At 32.9% G+C, this 23,888-nt stretch overlaps 1 protein-coding gene across 1 annotated transcript in view; it reads left to right on the top strand.

Annotated features, from left to right (window-relative positions):
* The window catches only part of LOC128989239 (NPC intracellular cholesterol transporter 1-like), a 63,681-nt gene that overhangs the window by 4,065 nt on the left and 35,728 nt on the right, over positions 1-23,888 (top strand). Inside the window, exons 2-8 of the mRNA XM_054411112.1 lie at positions 3,767-3,929; positions 7,034-7,222; positions 8,965-9,121; positions 9,712-9,856; positions 15,819-16,020; positions 21,914-22,036; positions 23,378-23,512. Coding sequence (XP_054267087.1) covers positions 3,767-3,929; positions 7,034-7,222; positions 8,965-9,121; positions 9,712-9,856; positions 15,819-16,020; positions 21,914-22,036; positions 23,378-23,512 — 1,114 coding nt within the window. The remainder of the gene's footprint in view (positions 1-3,766; positions 3,930-7,033; positions 7,223-8,964; positions 9,122-9,711; positions 9,857-15,818; positions 16,021-21,913; positions 22,037-23,377; positions 23,513-23,888) is intronic.

Genomic DNA, 23,888 nt, shown 5'->3' with positions numbered 1-23,888 from the left:
CCTAAATGCATAGGTTGATATGCATATAAAATAAAAGGCCGTTAGTAGAATACAATGCCACAAATTTGAACACAAACGGACTACCGAGTCAATAATGGCAGCCGTTCAAAAATGTCTTGAATCTGCCATTATTTATATTAGGCCTATGGACCAATGAAAATGTAGGTCAGAACACGGTATTGTATTTTATTATCTAGTTTGTAAGCAATTACTGAAAGCAGGTAGTGTAATGCATGCTGATTTTCCATGACCTTGTATTTTGGTTTGCTTGATGGAGTGTGATGAAGGCCAATGCCAATCCACTGATCTGATAAAAAACTGAAATGTTCACTGTATTTCAGACAGCTTAGAAAGTGGCTGTGCCCGATGTAATGCTTGGTTGTTGGTTATTTTCCTCCCCTTATCAGTAGGTTGCTGGTTCAATTCTGAGGGTTCAAAAATGCTAATTGATTTTGAGGGTTTGAGGGTTCAAAAAATTCAACAATAATTTTTTAAAATAATGAAAAATTGATATCAGAATGGGAAAAGATTACAGTTGGTGTTCCTCAAGGCTCGATTCTTGGACCTTTACTCTTTATTTTGCATATAACTGACTTGCCTAAAAATGTCACTAACAACCTTATCTTATATGCCAACGATACAACTGCAGTTGTCAAATGTAAAAATGATTCAGAATTATCGCTTAAAGTTAAACAAGCCCTATCGGAACTGGAACAGTGATTCAAGATTAATGGTCTAAAAATGAACCAAGATAAAACCCAACTGGTAAAGTCAACCATAAGACAGATTTTTTTGAAAAGTTATAAATATTTAGCTTTTTCAAAAGGATATCATGGTTGACACAGTCAAATGCCTTGGATAGGTCACAAAGCACTTCCATTGTGCTCTGTGACCCATCCAAAGCCCATGAAACCTCACTAATAAAATCTGATAAAGCTTTCATTGTGCTTAAAAACCCTTTCTAAAACCAACTTGTTCACTAGCCAAAATATTATTATTTTCAAGAAAACTTGAGATTTGTTTGTACCGGTACGCTAGTTTTTCAAATACGTTTGAAAATGATGGTAGAAGGGAAACTGGTCGATAATTGTCCGGATTTTGTCTCTCGCCCATCTTGAAGAGAGGTTTGAGCTCTGCATATTTTAAATGTTTGGGAAAAGTGTTTGTTAAAAAAGATTGATTTATAATTATAGATAAAGGTTCAGCTATGAAATTAGAGACAGTTTTCATCAGATCGATAGGAATACAGTTCCATCAAGCAGATATTTTTACTGTGAGATTTTATATTATTAATAACTTCTTCTATACTTACAAATCTGAATTCAAATAAATTAGGTTGGTTTCCTGCTAATTAATACCTTGTCAATTTTAGCGCATCCTCTTTATGAGGTATTAGGCCAATTCCTTTTGTGATACTTATAAATTTGTTATTAAAGAATTCAGAAATTTCCTTGCCTTTTTGAGATGATTGCCATAAACCCTAATTTCAGGAAAGTTAATGTCACTTTTTTACAACCGAGTTCAGATTTAATGATAGGCCAAGCAGCCTTACTCAGTTATCTGAATCTTTTATAAATTTACCATTATATATTTTTTTTGCTTCATTGCATACCTTGTTGAAAGTTAATTTATACCTTTTAACAGAATTAATGAAATTTCTATCATTTGATTTCTTTAGCCGGTCGACAGACAGGAAGACTGAAACCAAACTAAAGTTGAACCAACTGTTTTGTGACGCGATTACGATTGCAGTTGCATTGGTTAAATCCGCACACGGGGGCGACTGAAATAATTGTAGTTGAGTTGGGATAGTGAATGAGTTCTAATTTTGTTATAACGATACTGTGTACTGTGTATTTGAAATGAGTGGTAGTAATGAAGAAGCCCTGGTCTTTTATAGACAATCAAGAAAGTGTAGAGGACGTAGAAGGTTTTGGGTACATCCTTATGTTGAAACAAATATTCAATGTAGGCTCTTTGTAGCTGCCTAAGTAATTCTCTTTAAGTAATTCTAAAAGAATTACTTAGGTAGAAAAAGGCAGAAAAAATCATAACAAATTTGAAAGAAAATTATACATTTTTGAAAGTAGGGCGTTTTTTGTAGGTGAAGAATTGCGATAAAAAAAGCTTTTTCCCAATATGGGAAATTCGCTAAAAACCCAGAAGAGAGTTTTGTAGAAAATTTAATTCCTGGCCATGAAAATCTTTCAAATCTTTTCTAGCTCTTACAGTTTTCGAGCTATAGCCGTTAAAAAAAATTGTGTTTTTTTAATTACTCATTATTTACTGAAATTTTCTGAAAACGTCTACAATATTCACAAAAATGCTAGAAAAGTTGTTCAAACCAGGCGACTGAAATCACCTTCCAACCGGCAGGACCGGTTGCTTAACGACTGATCGCCGACTGGTCCTCAACTGCATCACAGTCGCACCGTGTGCACTGTCCCACCGAACTACAATGGTCGGGACGCAGGCGACTAGTTTGTCCAACTAGTTACCGATGTCAGTTGAAAAAGTCTTCCCGTGTGTCGATGGCCTTACAAGTCTGCTTAGTTCCCTTTTTCTAATACTAGAAATTTTAATACCTCTTGGTACCCAGTTTATTATTACAAGATTTGGTACCATAAAACTTCATAGGAAATGCTTCTTCAAATAGATATTGAAAAGTTCCAAAAACATTTAAACAGTTATTATAAAAAGAATTAGTTACAGAAACATTCCAGAGGGTTTCTTTTACATTGTTTACAAATTGTGTTGTATTTTCTTTTAAAAACAATCTTTTTTAAATTTTTTACCTTTTTTCATCAGTTTTACTTAATATATTTAAAAATAGTGCTCTTTGATCAGAGATGCCTAATTCTAAATTCATTGTTGATAATGACTGATGATTAAATTTCTGTGATAAAATATTATCAATGTAAGATTTTGTGGACTGAGTAATTCTTGTTGAAGAGGAAAAATTTATTTTGAAACCATATTGCTCCAAAATAGAATGAACTCTTATCTTTTGATATGGTTGGCTGCAAGTTTCCAGAATATCAACATTAAAGTCAGCAGCTATATATACATTTTTAGTAGATGTATCTTTAATCAGAAGGTTTAGTAAGCCTTCCAAATTTCTAAGAAAATGTTTGAAGATCTGAATTTGGAGTTCTGTAAATAGAAACAACAATGATATTTAATACAAGAAATTTCAAAAACAGAATCTTCGTTTGAGGCACACAAATCATTTCTTACTTTATATTCTAAATTGTCCCTTAATAGTATGCAAGAACCATCAGGAATTCCTTCCTTCCTGCAATAAAAGTGTCCTAAGGTATAGTTAGGAATACTATTTAAAATTAAAATATTATCATTTTTGAGCCAGTGCTCAAACATGATATTAATTAACGGCTGTGTCAAAGGAATTGGAATATGTCGGCCTTAGCCAAAATTAACAAGACTAAAAGATTGCGCCACTCATCCTACACTCATCTCCATTCAAACTTGGCTTAAAATACCTACTGTGTATGGTCGCAATTTCAATGAAAAGAAATGTAGTCCTAACTTAAAATATTAGTATTAAAGTTCTTGGAAATTTAAATAAATTCTTCTGGCTGAAAATCAGTGGATATTAGCTGAAAGAAAATAAAAAGTCTCATTCATTGAACTCTCATTATACTTCATTTTAAGTTTGAAGTTTGATCTCTTCTTATAGAATCTAAAAAGATGGCGTACAATTTATTTTTATATGAGGTACATTTTTATTTATGACATATTGTTGCAGGTGCTGTGTGAAGAATATCATTGTGTTTGGTATGGAGAATGCTATACCGATAAATCCAACCACAAGAAAAACTGTCCCTACGATGGTCCTTCCAAAGAGGTGACCAACTCTACTAGTGTTAATATTTTGAAAAAATGGTGCCCCTTCTTGGTCAACAATGATGGTGAGTTAAACTTTGTTGTTAGCACTATTGACCCTTTAAGGTCTAAAATCAATACATAACCTAGGGGTTGAGCTTAACTTGATTACACTTTTGAATTTTCTTGATCCATGTTGTCACTGTGGTAGTTGTTTAGGTATGATCAGTGGACGAGCGTTCTAAGATAACTCTCCAGCCAGGACACAGCACCTGGCTTAAAAAAACATAATACATATTAACATAATACATATTACATATTAATACATATTAAAGGTTTAAACTCGTCTTGGTTAGGTTGGGTGTGCAACTCATAAATTCACTCAATAGTGGCATCGCTTTGTGTGATGTAAATGGACAAACCTTCCTATGTAAATGAAGTACAGTAGACCCCCTCTTATCCGGACTCCTTGGTACAACCTTGGTAAGTTTGGTAAAATATGTTCAGCCGTTACTGAGTGATAGTGTTAGAAAGTTTGCATTGAAGTCGATCCCAAAGAGCTTTCCTATAGGCCTAAGTCTTTTAGTCTAAAAGTTATTACCCAAGTCGTAAAAGTTATTAGGACCAATTCCTACAAAAAAAAAATGGTTAAAACAATAACTAATAATGAAGGTCTTTTTAAGCTTTTTACAATTTGAGTCATGTTTTTTTTAAGTATATGTTTTCTGTTCATGTGTTTTCAAACTATACTCTGAACATTTTTTACCCACTCTAGGCCTATGTAGTACGGCATCTTTATTTTAAAACTTCAAATTAGGTTTATCTAATTTTAAATTGTCTTACTAATTTACATAATATCTTCTAATTTTAATAATATCTTCAGTTGAATAAAAATGTGTAAAAATGACAGTTTGTTTTTCCAGTAGAAATCAAAATAGCCCCACCCGTCTTCTATTTTAAATACATTAACTATTAAATACATTAAATACATGTATTTTGTTTAAACAAATTTCACCTCCAGTGATTGCAGAATATGTTTTATAATGCTATCGATAATCGTATGACTGACAAAATATATTGAAAATTCCGCATTTCCTGCACTTCATTCCATTGTCTTTAGGAGTTGTGTGGGCCGTACATTCGTGATGGTAATTATACCTATTACAGCTACTTTGGTCGATTAACACTAATTCGTATTTTCATAGGGCATACCCACCTGATGTGATGTGTAGCATTAAATGGGCCACTGTTACTGTAATTACTCAAGTGGAACATATTGTGAATTGTTCACTCGTGCGTGTTAAAAACAACAGATGAAATGGAGGACTTTTTTAAATATGTGAAGAATAGCACAAATTAAAAAATTGCCAAGATGGTAAAATGTGTCATTCACTATTAATTGACCCATTTTTAACTTTCTACCCCATAGTATATGGAGAAAGTATTGTTTCCGTGAAATTTTTCAAGTTTGAGTTTTAAGTGGTTTATCCGTTTTGGGTCCCCCTTAACCTAAAAAAAGTGGTTTCCGAAGTGATGTCTGTCCATGTGTGTGTCTGTCTGTCTGTCCGTATGTGTAGATGTGTACAGAGCTACAGACCACACCTGTTGTCCGATTTTGATTAAATTTGGTACTTAAGTACTAATCCATGGTATCTTCAGGCGTTTTTTAAAAATCTTTTTTGGAAATTTTGATTTTCCCATAAAAAGGTAACGGAAAAATATAAGTTTCTCGGAAATGGCATGAACAATTTTCATGAAAATTTATCATGTTGTAGCCCTTTAAATTCTGAACATATTGGTAGAACTCCTATTCCTGTAAAAATTACGGGTCAAAAGTGATTGTAACTTATGTTATCCCAGGTAAAATAGGAGGAAAATGGATTTTTTACTAATCAATTTTGTATTTACAGTCATTAAAATACATATTTTTTATTTTTCCCTCATTGAATTTGTCCGGTTAGCAAGGGCTTAAGTAGTTTTCTTGCTGTGTAAAAATAAGACCGTTATTTTGGCTTCAGAAAACCATATAAAAAAGCACACAGGAGCTTCCTGGAGGTAGTTAGAGTAGAGTTGATAAATGGTTAATGGTGTTACTCTGAAGTATTCAAGAAGTATTAACTACAGTATCAGGACATTTGTAAAAGAGCCAATTGCATTGTTCATTGTGCTGTATTGTATTGTCCATTAAGGCTATGTATTTTTTGTGTATTTTCCTACTACTAGTCATGAAAGGATTTCCTGTTAGTGTACATTCCCGAACACATCACTGTTCCTGATTTTGGTAATCCTTAATAATACTAATGTGTTTTCATAATACTTTCAAAACGCCTCTAAGTGGAAAATAACATAAACACACCTTAAACGGTTTCCAAACAACAATAATTATTAAAAGCTTTAGTGACAAGGTTTTTAGTATTCTTCATTATTATTCCAGAGAGGAAATTATATGAACTCTACAAAATTCCTATCTATATTTTAAAATTTATTATTGTTGGCACCCGTCATATATTATGTACATGACACGAATAAAGGACTTTTGATCATTGATCATGAAAGTGTTTAGTTATAAAGACATTCAAGATGCTAAATGCAGTATGTTTTCTTTTATGCCATTTTTATTAGGAATTTATTTCTGTAAATAGCATTTTAGTAGACATAAAAGGTGGAAAAAAGGCCCAGGACAGTAAAATATTTCAAAAAATAATAAAGATAAAAATAGAGCTTCTAAACTTGGTACACAGTTACTGGTAATTAAAACATCATTGGGTGATAACCTACTTCCCCAGAAAGACTTATAAATCAGAAGAAAAGGGTAGGAGTCAGAAGAAATAATTAAATGTAATCATAGATTCACATGCACATCGAATTTGAGTTATTTGTTAGTGAAATACAACTATGCAAACCCAAACAGACAACCAAGTAAAAAAAGACAGCTGTCCAAAGATTTCTTGAATCTTCCATTTTGAATCTTTGAACGGCTGCCTTTTCAACTCATTTGTTGTTTTAAAAGCTCAAATTTTCGGCATTGTATTCTAGATAAGTGATTTTAATGCCTAGTAACTTTGCACCAAGTTTTGTAGCATCTTGATGATTATCCTCTTGATGCATAATCGTTTGTCTTTCTCTGAGTCCTACTCCTGTTGTATTTCCTATTATTATTCTTGAGACTATTATTTTTTTTCTGTTACAGGCCCCACAACCACTTGCTGTGATGATGCTCAGTTGGTATCTTTTGACCGTGGTGTTAACATGGCTGCAAATTTCCTAGCTAGATGCCCCTCTTGCTGGCACAACTTTTTGTCGTATTTCTGTCACTTCACTTGTGCCCCGGATCAGAGCAGATTTGTTAACGTTACTGAGTTAGGTGTTGTAGGTAAAGGTATGTTATCGGATGAATAGGTTTTACTTCAATGTTGTAAGTTAAGTCATTTTTATTTAATGATCCCCGTTTTGGAGTAAGGTTTTTTCCAGGATCTTATCGAGATTTTTTTTATTGTGTGTGGCTTTGAACACAGAAATAGCATTTACAATTTCTTTGATGAATATAGGCCTAATCATAGTCTTGTTGCTTTCAAAGATGGTCCTGACAATATAAAAACAGTTACCAACAAAACAACCACAGCTTTGGAAGTTAAAGCTTCCGTAATCAGGTTGAATTTATAAAATGTGTTTCTGTGTACATGTTTACATTTAAAACAATAACATATAATCAAATAAAATAATCGTTATTCAAGCTGTACATACATACATAAGTAGAGTCACAGATACAAAAAACACAAACAGATTTGGCCGTCTGTAATTTTTTTCTTTGGGGTCTTGTTAAATTTTCTGGTGAATTTTAATGACGCAATTTACCGGCAAGTGGTGACAATTTACGATAATTTGGGGGTGTGTGATTTTTTCTTTGGGATTTTGTTTCTACACTCACAAACCCTGAACCCTGGTGGATTTTAATGACGCTATTTACCATCAAGTGGTGACAATTTATGGTGACTGCGATATAATTTAATTTAAGAATTTAGGATAATAATTTTAACCTGTATGAATGAAAGTAGACACCTCATGACTGACATTGTTTTTCCAAAAGTAGATAGTATCTGACAAATGTAGCCAATTATGTTTATGATGGAATGGCCTCTAGATCGTCTGAATAAACTAATATAGGTTTAAATTACCTGTTTTCTGTCAAAACGATCAGTTTAGTAGTATGATGACTACAGCTGTTTCGTGCTTAAAAAATAGCACATCTTCAGGTCCAGAATGTCTTGCTAATCCCTCATGTAGTGTAAATTTGTTTACATTTTTGACGAACTCTACATGAGGGATTAGCAAGACATTCTGGACCTGAAGATGTGCTATTTTTTAAGCACGAAACAGCTGTAGTCATCATACTACTAAACTGATCGTTTTGACAGAAAACAGGTAATTTAAACCTATATTAGTTAATTATGTTTAGTAAATAGTGTATTTCTTAAATGGCAAAACTTTACAACAAATTTAGTGTAATACAAGTTATAACTGACACATAAAAAATGAAAAATGCTTATTTGATAAACGTCCGGTTTTTATCAGTCGCCCTAAAACAAAAATATTATCGTATAGTATATAGATATCAGTATTAAAAAACTGTACAATAGTTATTTGTGTAACTAGTGTGTGAAGTGGCACTTTTGCACTCGTGTTACACATTATATTTTTCCTACAGTTACTATAAATCATATAAATAATTAGTCTTTTTAAACACTGTACAACATGTTAGTTTAGGCTAAATCCAAGCGTTAAACAAAATTCTAAACACTGCACCAGCTGATCGTAGTCGTAATATCTTTATGCCAACTTTTTTCCAAGCGTACACATATTACGTGCCTAATAAAAGCACACTGTTTTGTTGTTTGATTGGAAATACTGGCGTGCAGCAAAAAAAAATAGTGCTGCAAAAACCAATGAGTGCGGCAAACGTAAGTAAATACAGCAATTAGCTACTTGGCAATGCAAGGGAGCCCACTTTGTCAAGTAACTGTGGAAAAATAATATTTCTGCATTAAATTTGAGCAGGTATGAACTTGAGGATACTTCTTTGTGACAGTTGTCTTGCATGTTTCAACTCGTTGGTTTGCTCAGGTATTACGACAGTGGAGGGGCTGGAGGTGTATGTGTCCGACACCTACTTGTGGCGGACTTACAACGCGTGCAAGGAAGTTTCGGTGCCGTCCACCAATCAACTGGCTCTGGACATCATGTGTGGCCAATGGGGAGCCAGCCGCTGCTCACCTTACAAGTGAGCTGCTTGTAGAGAAACATTTCTTAACAGTTTTCAGAGAAATTTTTCAAAAAATGCTAATTTAAAGTTTAAATAACTCGCTACATTTTTCCGTGATATTATGGATGCTGGTAATGACTTGGTGCTTAAAAATAATAGTAATTTAGAAGGTTTATTTCTTTAACCATGGTTTGGTTTCCAATCTAATTTATCTTTCAACATTTGTCAATGAATATTTTACGTTGTTCGTAGACAGAGTTGATTATGCGTTGATAATAGACATCAACATCCTAGGCAGATTATCTTGAAACGAGGTGGTAGAAATAACTTATGTGCCATTTTTATAGTAGTATAGTTAGCTTTTTACTAATAAAGGATTTTTTAAATTTATACGTCTAAGGTATGCTTACATTGGCAAAATGAAAACTCATGACATTAAATAGTCATTGCACTGAAGAAGTATATAATACATTACAGTAATTTACAAAACAGTGTTGACAATTTTTCACAATAACTATAAAAATACATAAAATACAGACACATTTGTACCATTGTAGTGTATTTCTGTTATTATAAACAATTTCAAGGATATCATATGATTGTTGCAGATGGTTTTCTTATATGTTTGACCCGAACTTAAACTCCTATGTGCCTTTAAAAGTTGCCTTCGTGCCTGTCACTTCTGACCAAGAGTTGGTGGATGGATTCTCACCACTGGAGCCTGAAACGTTTACCTGTGATGTTCCAGTCAATGTGAGTTTTTTTTTCTCTCATGGGGCTGGGGTATCATTACCCTTTGCTACCTGGAACTACAAGATCTTTTGTAGCACCCTTTTTAATTAGTCACCCAACCGAAGTCTTCTTGCGAAGCCAATCAGTTGCTGCACACCCATTTCTCGTATTTCAGTAGGCATCGGGAATGCCTTTCCTAGGTGTTTCAACCTTTTCTGGGCTATCGCCGGACATTCCAGCCATATGTGCTCAGCTGCATAGAGACAGAATCTGCACTGGTCTGTCTGTCTAAGCCCTATTGTCTTGAGGTACTTCCTTACATAGCCATGCCCTGTAAGTAGACCTATCAAGAGGCTTATTTCTCCTTTTTGGAGGTCGAATATGTATCTCCATTCCTTACTAAGAGGATTGATGTGAGTTAACTTTCAATTACTTTAGAAATTAAGTTTTCAAAAGCTCGTATCGGTTTGAATACACCTACTATTATTACATTGAACCGCTCTGGTAATTCGGTTATTCCTCCTCACGATTGATGCACCGAATAATGATGTAGCAGCTTTCGTTTATGTAATGCATGACGTTTTGTAGTATTACTGTTTGCAGAACGGAGCATTATTTTTCAGAAAATTAAGTTGACAACTTTCTACAGAAATATTTTCTGAAAAAAAAAATATTTTATCCAACTGTACGTTGTTCATTATATTAATTAGATCAAATACATGACACACAAACCTTGCTAGGTTCAATTATTAAGTAAGTAAAAGGAATTTTAGCTTTTAGTTTAAAATATTTACTTAAAACGACTCTCCAAAATGAGCTGTAATATTTCCTGTCACAGACATTTTTTCCCTTAACCAGACATGCAGGTCGATCTTGTTCAGGTGATTTAAAAATCCCTTAAAAGCCTCAAAATACCTTATGTCTGGTAGAGGTTCAAATGTCTGTCTAGAGTTATATAATGATATTTTCACCCCATTTAATTCTACCCTCTCTTTTAGCGAATTTCCCACATAGGGAATAAGCTATTACCGTAGTACTCATGGTAAGAATTGGTCCTGGGATCAATTTACTTTTTCTTTTAGCGAATTTCCCTATAGGGAAGTAGCTATTACCGTAGGTCTCATGGTAAGACTTAGGCCCGGGACCGATTTACTTTTTCATTTTGGTGTCCCCAGAGGCCAAAAACACCATTCGTTCAAATTTTTATATATGTATATATATATATATATATATATATATATATATATATATATATGTGTCCGTGAACACGATAACTTGAGTAATTTTGATCCGATTTTGATGAAATTTGGTTTGAAGGTGTAAGGCGGGATAAACTTGAATGAGTTCGCGATCCAGCATGATCGGACCATGCGAACAGGGTTTTATGGGGGTTTTTATGGAGTAAAAATAGGTTTTTCTCACTTTTGACCCTCAAAACACAAAATTTCCCAATTTTTCTCTAAACCTTCTTAAAGAGCTTTAAAAAACAAACAATTCAGTATATCAAAGTGTTTTTGTACGGTTATTGGTTACGGAGAAAACTAAAAAATGGTAAATTTAAAATTCCCATGTTATTCTTATGGAGAATATTGTAAAATGTTGTAGTTTGCTTGTTTATGGATATCATCTTTTGATCAAACTTGGCAAATATATTCATTTTATACTAAGCAATAATTATTTGACTTAAAACACACACTTTATTAGTTTCCTTGTAGCAGCAAACCTAGGTACTCGTTAAACCTAAATGTTATTTAAATAGATCAATTGAAAATCAATTCAGCCAAATGGAAATTCGCTTAGACGGCAGGTTTGCTGCGGCGGGGGTATTTAAGGTCTCTAACGGCCAAAAACACCATCCGTTCAAATTCATTTATGTCCGTTAGCACGATAACTCAAGCAAAAATGATCCGATTTTGATAAAATTTGGTATAAACGTGTAAACCAACATTTATTTGAATGAGTTCGCGAACCAGCATAATCAAACTCTGGGACCCGGGGGTTTATGGGGGGTTTTATAGGGAAAAAATTGGTTTTCCCATTTTTGACCCAAAAAACATAAAATTTAGCAATTTCTTTGCAAACCATTTTGTAGAGCTTAAAAAAACAAATAATTTAGTATGTTGAACCATTATTATGCGCCAAACGGTTACGGAGAAAATTCCAAAAAATTTAAAAATGTAAACATCTCATGTTATTTATATGGCAAATAAGTAAACTGTTGTAGTTTGCTTATTTATGAACATATTTTTATCACATTTGGAAAATGCATTAATATTTTACTAAACTATTGACATTTGACAAAAATCACTTTTTTACCCCCCTGTTGCAGCAAACCTAAGTACTCTTTAAACTAATTATATTTAAATAAGGAATAAATGTGATATTTTAGTGTAAATCCGATCAGGCAAATGGAAATTCCCTTAATCTGCAGGTTTGCTGCGGCGGGGGTATTTTTATCCTACCACATTTTTACCTATCATATTTTTATGCACAGCATATCAACACTCTCCTCAACCAACACTCCCAAGCAAGACCTATTAGCAAGAATGTATAGATTCAAGCGATTGAGAAAAGTCTGAAATTTTGACATAGCAAAGGTGAAAGCAGTGCATTCACTCTTATTGAATTTCAAAATAATTCAATTTCCAACTGACAAACAAATCAATAATGTATAAGCATTTCATATGTCTAGCAGGTGTCCTGTTCGAGGTCAAAATCAATCAGGGTGTTATGTTTGATTATTTTTTAAATAATTTTGCTCGTTGGTAGATATTTTACGGATGGAAAGAAATTAGGCCAACCAGTAATTAAAGTGTAAAATTTTATACTTTTAAAAAATAACAGCTAATAGCCTATGAGTAAGCATCCATTCAAACATCACATCGGTGATTTTTTACATCATTGGGTCAATTAACATAATCGATTGTGAGGGTAAAGTTAATGTTTCCGAGATCGCAGTAGTTGATTATGATGTCACCATAATCGCAATTGTTGCTTTCAGATTTTGCCACAGTCGCTATTCCAAAATTAACAAAACTCCAAATTTTGGTTTAGCCAAATTTCAAATTTTATAATTTTTTACTAAAATGAAGGTAAATAAATTATGTAATATTTGTAGCACCAATCAGAAGACCAGATTGTATTCCATTAAATTTCTAATAGTTTAATTTACAGACACCTTGCTTTTCAACAGTCCTCATTGAACTAGGTTTAATTGTATCTTGATGCTGGTGTTGTAGCAGATACGTTGGTTTAAAAGACTAATTTTACAGAAATTTTGATGCAAACATACATACAGGATAATAATTAATATTGGACAATTATGTGCTCAAGAATGAGCAGGTTTGAGAAATGTCTATTCAAACTAAGCCTCATTAATATAATTTTCACTGTCACGTCAGGGAACAAAAAGCGTGATTGCAGGGGTGATGACAATGCCATCGTGATCACATCTCTCCTCACATATTTTGTCGCAATCACTTTTCCAATTTCTCGGCGGTTAAAGATTTAAACATCGATTATTGGTACCATTAATTTTCCCAAGGACCTGTGTGTGACTAAGAATTTCTTTCATGGACATATCACTAATGAATATACAGTGTGATTGGAAAGTCCCGGAATGGTGTAATATATTTTTTACCTTTTTAGATAAAGTAATGATATTTGGTATATCAATAATAGCCATAATCTATTCTTTTCAAATATTATTGATTTTATCCCACCAGGGGGACGTCCCACGAGGACTACGAGGAGTCAAACAAAATTCTTAAATAGCAGCATTGGTCGAGTTTTGTATCAAATTAAAGGTCTTAGCTAGTAGAATAGATAGCCACAAAAACGAACTCAAACGTACAACCAAGTCAAAAACCGCAGCCATTTGAATAATTCTTGAATCTGCCATTTTGAATCTTTGAACAGCTGCCATCTTATATATTAAAAAATTTGGTTTTTCTTTTCCGAGTTCGTTTGCTCTTCTACCCGACCGATTTTCATGATTGAGGTCTAAAATTGAAGGTATGCACACACAGATTTGCCATCAAGCATTGGCATATCATTATCTATAGTCTCTCTCGGTTTATACGTATATGAAATTTGCTCCCCATGTATTTCTTATGGGAGTTAAATTTGGTTTATCTTTTCCGAGTTCGTTTGGCTCTTCTACCCGACCGATTTTCATAATTGAAGTCTTGAATTAAAGGTATGCACACACAGATTTGCCATCAAGCATCGGCATATATTTATCTATAATCCCACTCGGCTTATACGTAAATGAAATTTGCTCCCCATGTATTTCTTATGGGAGTTAAATTTGGGTTTTCTTTACCGAGTTCGTTTGGCTCTTCTACCCGACCGATTTTCATGATTGAGGTCTCAAATTGAAGGTATGCACACACAGATTTGCCATCAAGCATCCAAAATTTTTGGACTATTTGGCTGAGGTATGTCAAAAACCTATTATTGTCTTAACAATATAGTCCAGGGGCCGAAAACATGAATTTTGACTTGAGGCATATATTTATCTATAATCCCACTCGGCTTATACGTAAACAAAATTTGCTCCCCATGTATTTCTTATGGAAGTTAAATTTGGTTTTCCTTTTCCGAGTTCGTTTGGCTCTTCTACCCAACCGATTTTCATGATTGAGGTCTCAAATTGATGGGCACGCACATATTTGCCATCAAGCTTCGGCATATATTTACCTACTGTATTACTCAACCAAAAACATAATTTGATTCATTTTTGAATTCTTACTTCAATTTAAGATGTATTTCACCAGTTATAATTATATAATCCTACATATTTTGGCCTAAGAACCTTCAGTCAAATACCGGCTTTCATTTAAGCTATTAGTTATTCAAATCGGTCGAGTTTCAAGCAAACAGAAGGTGAACAACCAACATAAAAATTATTTTTCATAAGGTTTTTCTATGATTAAAAATCAATCCCTCCAGTATTGTAAATGTTTTTTTATATGTTTTAGACTCAAAATAATCAGTAAATTAAAGGCTTTAATTTGAGATATTGATCATTTGAATCAGTTGAGCTCAAGATACTGGATTAATCAATCAAAAATCATAAATTTGATTATTTCTCGGATATTAAATTTATTTTAATGCTGCGGAGCAGCATGGGTCCTCTAGTTTCTTACTAAAGCTGGGTTTTCCTAGACGCGGAGTCGGCCAGCGGAGAGCGGACAACGGAGAGCGGAATTGAAATTAACATGGCATTCCGCTCCGCTGCTAGGAAAACAGTAACATTAAATTACCTAAGACAAGCTGAGTCCGCTCTCCGTTGTCCGCTCTCCGCTGGCCGACTCCGCGTCTAGGAAAACCCAGCTTAAGTTCTTCTTTTGAGCTCAAATTTGCAGCATTGCATTCTACTAATAAAGGCTTTTAATTTTATGTGCTTATCGGCCTTTGTTTGAGTTTATGATTTTCTTCCAAATTCTAGCGGGCCCCTGAGGAGGCAGCATATTGCAAATTCTATGAATCTTTGAACAGCTGCCATTTTTGGCTGGATTGTCCATTTGAGGTCCGGTTTGCGGCATTGTTTTTAGTTTAATAGGACCTTTAATTTTATGTACATATCAACCTATGCAAGATTTTCGACTTACTCCCTATGGACCATCCCCCATAGGTGTCATCCGATCACCATGTACAAAAAATGTAGCTTACTACCAGTAATGTTATGCCAAATTTGGTTGATATCTCTTTTTGTTTTAAAGTTATAAAGTCATCCTAAAACTTAACCCTTTGCATTCGAATGGGGAGTATAGGTTGTCGTCCACCATTTTCCCAACTGCTCGAAAATGGCAACCTATACTCACAAAAAAAAAAATCAAAAAAGTATCTTTGCGTTTGAATGGCGAGTATAGGTTGCCGGGCGCCATTTTCCCGACTGCTCAAATGGCGAACTGTATTTGCTGAAAAATTAAAATCAAATTTGACCTCAAAGGGTTAATTGTCACCTGTATACTACTAGGCTCAGACATCAGCATGCAGCTGTATGGACTGTGAGGCCAGCTGTCCTGCGGCTCCACCTCTGCCTACCCCTGTCTTACCTTGCCTAGTCTTGGGACTGCCTTGTCTGTACGTAGTGATGGCCACTGTCTTCATCATCACTTCAGCTGTATTCCTTGTCATTACCAACTACCAACAGAAACTCCAGCTGCTTATCAATGACAGTAAGTATTTGATTGATTATCTGTATCTTACATCGAATAATGAATTTTAAATTATATTTGTTTTGCAATAGATAATTAAATCCTGATTAACCAAAAAAAAAGGTAGGCCGTTTAGGTTAAACTATTTTCTTGATATAGTGGTTAGAATTTAAATTATTTTGGTTCAAATTGTACAACAGTAGTTTTTAATTTAATTTTTATTACTGTTTTAGTAAAATCCAAACTGTAGCCGAGTATTATTTTTTTTAACTTCATTTCCACAGCGGTTGCCAACTTCCACTTTCCACGGCAGACGATTCCCATTGCCTAGTTGATGCAATGATTTGAATTTGTACCACGGTTTCTGTTAATCTGGGTTTTTGGTATATAATACTAGATTGTTGGGCACAGCAATTCTAGTTAAGACTCCAGAACTTCTGTAATGAAGAACCGCCCCTCTTCAAATCCTGCCCATCACCTTCTTAGTTACTAAGTTGCAGAGTTATGGTTCACATATGTAGTAAGGAATAACATTCCTAACAGTTTATTGTAAAAAACTGATAGTTATTGTTTAACTTAACGCTTAGTATTATTGTGTCCAGACGTGATAACAATCACTTCCAAAAATAATTTTCCCATTCACTAAACAAATTACCCGCAACTCATGTCTATGCACAGGCCCTGCCTATGTAGACCATTTTCATATAAGTTGATAAGGTTTTTTTTTCTTTGTGCCATTTAGTTTATAATATTATTTTGTAAGTTATTTTTAAGTCAAGGATTGTGTAATTTATTATGTAAAATACCACAAACTGTATTTTTCAGTTGGGAAATAAACACCATTTCATTTCATTATTTTAAAATTTTCAGTAAAACACATTGTTGAGGGAATCCATAAATATTCTAGATAACCTTTTATTACTCTACATTTTATTTTTATTTATTACTTGATACAGCACACATATACAATAAATTTACAATACAAAACTGCATAACCCTTACTAAAAGGCTTGTCCGCAGCGTTTCTTATAATACTAAACGTATTATATCCTCCAGGATTAATATATTGTGAAATTGGTGTATAATATTGTGATAAGGATGTCTTCTGGAGTCAGTGTGAACTTTTAATTTAACTGTACAAAAATATATTTCCTTCTTCATAAACAGTACACAAATTTGGCTTCAAACTATCTAACATGATAATTGACATTTTAAATATTGGAAAAAAAACTGTAAAAAATATCATCCATCAAAAAGCTGTCTCAGAATGAAATGGTAAATCACTAAATCATAGATAGTCCAATTTATTTATGGCAGATTTACATACTTTTGTCTGTATAACTTTTCGATTAGATTTGAATTTACAATGAGCAAACTGAGCGCGAAATATAAACAACTGTATAAATAAATGGATAAGCAGGTATGCAAAATCTGTTTTATAACCAAGATTGAAACAAGAAACACTGAACAGACCAATTTCGTGAGTGGAGAACTGTGTAGAGAAGAAACTACAGCCAGATTGCCATTACTTTCTGGTTTAAATACCGGTATAGCTACTTTTAAATTATTTAAACTTTACTAATAACTGTTTTCTACAATTATTTCCTTACCATGGTTCTTTTCAAAAGTAGGCCTATACAGGGTTGGGCAAAAGTAGGCAGTGATGCGCCGATATTGTTTTAAACTAATGAGGTTAAAATAAGGTTTCACTTGATAGGCCTTAACATTTTTGAGTTGCCCCCAAAATAACCAATTTTGGGTTTTTGGACGAAATTGGGATGCCAACAAAAAAAATCTTTTTTATGCCATATAGAGGTGTGCAGAGTTTGGTTTTCCAGGTGTTACCCATCAAAAGTTAAGGGGTGTCCATACTTTTGCCCAACCCTGTATACTTTTACATTATGTCAACCTGTTATATCATGTCATAAGAAACTGTGTTCCTTACCACTGTGTTTCCTTAACCAAAAGTAAATAAATAAGCTTAAAACTACAAAAGTTCCTAAGTTTACTAATTAGGTTTTCTTCCTTTTTTTAACACTTTTTTTTTAATGCTTATTTAAAATATTGTAAATACAAAATTGAGAAATGTACTTTTTATCTCACACCACTTATGGGTTGTGTTGAATATAATCAGGAATCAGGATAATTTGGAGATGGCTCTGGAAGTATGCAGAAGAAGGTTACTGAACCGGGACATCATCGGAAGTGCAAAAGGCAATCCTCATTTGAGTTACTTAACCAGATTTTTTTTTAACTGCTCGGTCAGTAGAAACATTAATATGGAACGTACCCGTAACATGTTTAATATTTGCATGCGTGTTGACCCCAGCGGATTAATTATACCCTCATGTTTGTCTGGTTGTGCAACGTCTTGTGAATTGAAACATCAGTACTAATCCAGATAGTGAGAACCTTGTGTTATGAGGTAGTTAGCTAAACACTACTGATTAAAAATATTAACCGAAACTTATTTAATTATAAGACTGGGTTTTTATTATATTTAAAACTCAATTCAATCTATAGCTGTACATGGTTGCAATATAATTTTAAATTCAAACACAATGGTTCATACACAATCTTCTCTCGAATTTATAAAAACGTCCGTTTGTATTAATATGGCAGTTTTTAAAATTAGCTGAACAGTTTCAATGCTGAAATTAACTTTAAAGTTATCATCAGTGTTTAACCCATTGGGGAAGGAATTGCAGTGCCCCCTGCAGTGCCCTTGTTCGGCAATTAGTTTTACAGAATTTGTAGACATTTACGCTAATTTTTATAGAAAGAAACCCTTAGGAAATAAATTAATAATTCTTTTGCCATTTCGTTCCCAATAAAATTGTAAAAAAAATGTTATTAGATAATCAAAGTGTAAAGTTTTAAAATTAAATTATAAAAATAAACAAATTTATAAAATATTTTTTTAAAGTCAACTTTATCCTTTGTTATTCTCCAAAATAAATGATTAAATATGTAAAACAAAAAGCAAGATATTTATAAACATCATACAAGTCAAAAAATTAAAAAATAATTTTTTTTTAATTAATTGAGCTAGGCTTGTAAGTTGGATTTTGGGCCTGCAGTGGCCGGACGAGTAACGCTTGTAAGTCGGCGCCAGTGGGTTAAGAAATATTGACAGAAGAAGGGAGTCAAAGACATATACAGTATTTTATAAATAATAGCTGTACAGTTACCATTTTCAAGGTGATGAATCATATAACCTAAAGCAGTGGTGATGAAATGTCAGAAATTTTCCTTTTAACAATTTATTATCCAGTTAATAGTTTATTTCATAATTTTAAAAAATAATTTTAGCCTAAATTTTTTATGTATTGCTTAGAAAGATTGAAAGTGTTACACAGTAGTTTTATAGTGTAATAAGAACGTAATTATGATTTTTTAGGCTTACTCCGTCAACAGTCCTATTACGTTAATCATATCAATTATAGTTACTAAACAAAACTATATCAAACTGGTCAAATTCAAATCCCAGCAATTACCAACGGATTCTACCAATGTGATTGTGTAGGTTAGATTCAGATATCCCTTGATGGAGGTGCTCCTGTCAAGGACACGGTCTTTCTGGCCAAGAAAACTTTCTCATTATTGGAGTACTATCTCCACTAGAAGTCATATGACAATAATACAACAATATAGTTAACCTACTTACATAAAAAGTACTAAACTAACACATGTTAAACTTGTGTACAATGCAACTTGTATTTTGATGAAAAATATACATAATGCTAATTGAGGAAAAATAACAAAGTAGCTTGATACGAGAAATTTGCTTGTCCGTATTCTTTGCCGATAAAACAATAATCACAACTTCTATAGCCTACTGATTGAAATCTCAGACAAAGTGTTGTTTTAAACTCAGCTTTACTAAACTCTTGGCCTTAGCAATTTAGGGTATTGTTTCAGTACTAATTAATGCCAATGCTTTTTTCACTCCACTTGAAAAAACTACATTGTTAATTGAACTTTTTTTGTCAGGAGGAAATTCTATAAGGAAGATTTTGCTGTTTATCAAGTGTTTGTTATTTTCTATTTATCTGTAGGCCTTCAGTGTACAAATTGGAAAATTTTAATATTTTTTCAATAAATATAAAATAAATAAATAATAAAGTTATTTTATATTTTATTATTGTAGCTGAGGGTGATAATTAATATTTTACCAACAATATTATACAACAAATCTTTTTAAGAACTACAAAATACAAGTAGTTGATGGAACTGTCAGACTTAAAATACGGCAATTTTCCAACGGTTCTCGGTCTCGGTTATTTTTCCAAGAACCGTTGGAACCGAGAACCGTATTTTCACACATCACTAATAAAAATTAACTTAAAACTAGACAAAACAAGGTTTACTTAGCAGTAAACAATAGTTTACGAAGGAATTACGATTACAAATACAGTAGGTAAAAAATCATAATTCACAAAATGTTCTATACTGTAGTAAGCTTTATCCGTCATAAGCAGTTTTGACATGTATTTTATATGTTTCTGTTAAACTAATATATTTAATATGCACTAGCAATTTATTAAACATTAACCCATGTAGGCCTACTGCAACAAATTAATGTACAAACATTTTTTATTACTATATAAAGGTTGTAGTTTTCCAATTAAAACTACATTACAATTTAAAAATTTTAGAATAAATTACATTTCAAAAATCAACCTTCATAAAAAACACGAAGCTTATGAAAAAGTTATAAAATGTCATCCCAAAATTAAAATAAAGAAGAAAAAGTCCACAAATGTAGTTCTCTGCAGACTTTGCAGCACTGCTGAATGCAAGCTGAATGGACCCACCCTGAACATGAGCAGCACCAGTACCAGAGCTGTACGGTTTAGCCCTCGTGGGAATTTATAAACATAAACTCAAATTCTATCACTTAACCAATCATCGCTAATAACCAAAAGAGAGCTTAAGGGATGTAGTTTATTATGATCTCACAGTTAATAGACTACGATAAAAGCTACTTCACTAACTTTTTATTTAGTACTGGACAAAAATTATAAGCAAGTGAGGAGAAACATGTTTTTTTTACTGAAACATTGAAACTAGCACACATATGAAAACGATACAGATACTGTAAACTTGTGCATTCTGCTGCTAGATAGCAGCACTTGTCGGGATCACCTAGCTTGAACTCTAGGGGAAAAAATAGGTGTACGGTTTAGCCCCGCTTTCCCCTATAGGGTTTCAGAGAGAATCAATGTTTGGATGGGTAGTTGAAAATTCTTGTAATTTCTGGATATGATAAAAATTTCATTCATGAACATAATTTGATTTATTTTTTATAAACAGCAAAGATTCGTTATCATTAAATCTTTAAACAATATTTACTGATTGTCTGGGTATGTAGAACAAGTCATAATTCTTCAAATCTTTTTTTGGACTTGCAACTGTCCCAAAGGTAAATTCAATAATGCATATTAGAAACAAACAAAGCACGACTAAAAATGTAGGCTACCTTGTTTCCAAGTCTACAACATTTTTTCAAGACAGACTCCTAGAACCAGGAATTATTAGATTTCTTAAAAAAATTGTAGTATATTCATCCTACTTGAAAGTTTTTAACTTAAATACCTAAAAATGTGGTTATGTTAAAAAAATATATCATATATCATCAATAACTTTAATTTCAATGTTACGGCCTTTTATAAACGAGATAAATCTCCAATATTCCAAGTAAGCTCCAACTAATAAAATATTCTCCAAATTAAATCAAATGCCTTTTCTCCTAGGTCATGTTTTTCTTTTCAGATCAGCAATTAACTATAAACCATTTAATGTTGCTGGAAAGACTGAGCTACATAGGCTCAAACAATAGTATTTCCATAGCATTTTTTTTCATATTTTAAACAACTGCTATGAGCAAATGTTTACTTTCGTATCTTTACAGCAACTCTGGTGCCTAGATCGTCAAACGAGGACCGGAATATTGGCCGAAGTCTGGCCACCAAGAATCACTCTAACAGTGTGATACATGACGAGGAAACCAGTCCTTTACAATCTAAGCGGTCTAGTATGTCAATCTCACGCTAGTAGCCATTCGCTTGTTGGGTGTTGAAAAGCTTAATGTGATGTAGCCGTGTTGTAGTAGTATTTGAGTATTTTACTATGTTTGGTTGCTGGTTTCTCTCTCTTCTAGACTGTGGCGTTTTAGTTATTGGATGTTTTTTTATGTTAGTAGATATGGTACTCTGGATATTGGATTTACTTACTAATGATTTTTCATACTGAGTTTTAGGCTTTTTATTGCATTTATATTTATATAGATTGGTGTAATTACCTGCATCTATGCAATTTGATACGTTGTGGTATAACTAGTTTTGACTAACTTACGAGTTATCCTCAGGTCAGTTTAGATGTCAATTAATAATTTAAAAAACACTCACACAAACATAAAAAACATGCACACAAACATAAAAAAACACGCACACAAACATAAAAAACACAAACATTTAGGTGGAATATAAAACATATGTCAGTGTGCGTGTCCTATTTACTTTTAAGTACCAGGGGACCTAGCATTGCTCGTGTTGTTTAATTTGTTTGGGAGGTTAAAAATATAAAACATACATATACTGTATATGATTTCCAACAGAACTCAGAAAATTTAATCTATGGCCGGAGTATGACTTGTGTGTTTGTCAAATCTAGTTGCCATACTGCAATGTATCAGATCACATATATGCAGGTAGTTACACTAATTCAAACTTTTTTTAAATCTATTTTTAAAATTTGTTGCTGCAAAGTATAAGCGTTGGTTTTTTATTGATTCTTACTGCATTTTTGTCAACTGATTATGGCTTTGGTTAGCACTTATTTTTTGGTGTTGGTATCTTTTATGCCTAAGTCTGGTGGAATAAAATTTGGAGTGTTAAAATATGGTAATTATTTGTTGGCTCCTTGTGTTTGCAACGGTAAAGGATTGTTCATTTTTTATTACAATACATTGTTTAATCTTGTCTTCTGAAATAACAATGTGTTTACATAATTTATTCGTGAGTCTGAACATCTTCTAGAACTATTTATTTACTTTACATTAATCAGAGAGTAAAATACAATGAAAGAACACAATGAAAACAAATTGTAAATCCATTACAAAAAAAAACTACATAAGGTTGTTTCATCATTTATGGCACTCCAACTAACTATAAAATTGTATAGGTAGTTATCTGAAATTTCAGACACAATTTTATTAATTTTTTCTTATGTCAGAAAAAATAATTCTAAATTGTATTTTTGAAATAAACATTGAATTATGGAATTTTTTGAGGATTTGGGATTTGGATCACACACAATAATTTGGGGACACTTGTTTACCCTTTTTGAAAACAATTAAAGCTTGTCTCTTTTTCAGGTCTTACTAGCGAGAATGCTGAACGAATCGCAAGGGTTAGCAATTCAAGTATGATCAAACCTGCTTCAATATATGAAAAACTTGGTGCCGAACTAGACAAATTACTTCAAGAATCATTTGAACGCCTTGGCTACTGTAAGTTTCTGTATTCCATTCCAACCTTCCACTCTTACAGCGTAATGTATTATTTACCATCTAATGAAAAATTAACATAACAAATTTGGTAAGAGCTTTACTGTATATACATTGCTTTGAGTTTGAAGTTGTCACTCCCGTAAGTCTATGACGGCTTTAGAAAAAAAATGATCTCGGTTCAAATGAGCCAATGACAGAGTAAGCTGTTGCAAAATAACCTGTCTGGCTAAGTATGCACGCTGAAAATGCATTTTTAAACTGTGGTATCTTTAACGCTAATCAACTATTCTAGTCCCATGAAAAATAAAAATAAAAGTCAAATTTTAATAAGAACACATCCCATAAGATCTTTAACAGATGGTCCATTTATATCAGT

The sequence above is a fragment of the Macrosteles quadrilineatus genome, unplaced genomic scaffold (assembly GCF_028750875.1).
Source record: "Macrosteles quadrilineatus isolate MER2022 unplaced genomic scaffold, UCM_ALF_1.0 Scaffold_3__2_contigs__length_128488019, whole genome shotgun sequence".
NCBI classification, from domain to species: domain Eukaryota; kingdom Metazoa; phylum Arthropoda; class Insecta; order Hemiptera; family Cicadellidae; genus Macrosteles; species Macrosteles quadrilineatus.
This window is presented reverse-complemented; position numbering and strand designations above follow the sequence as displayed.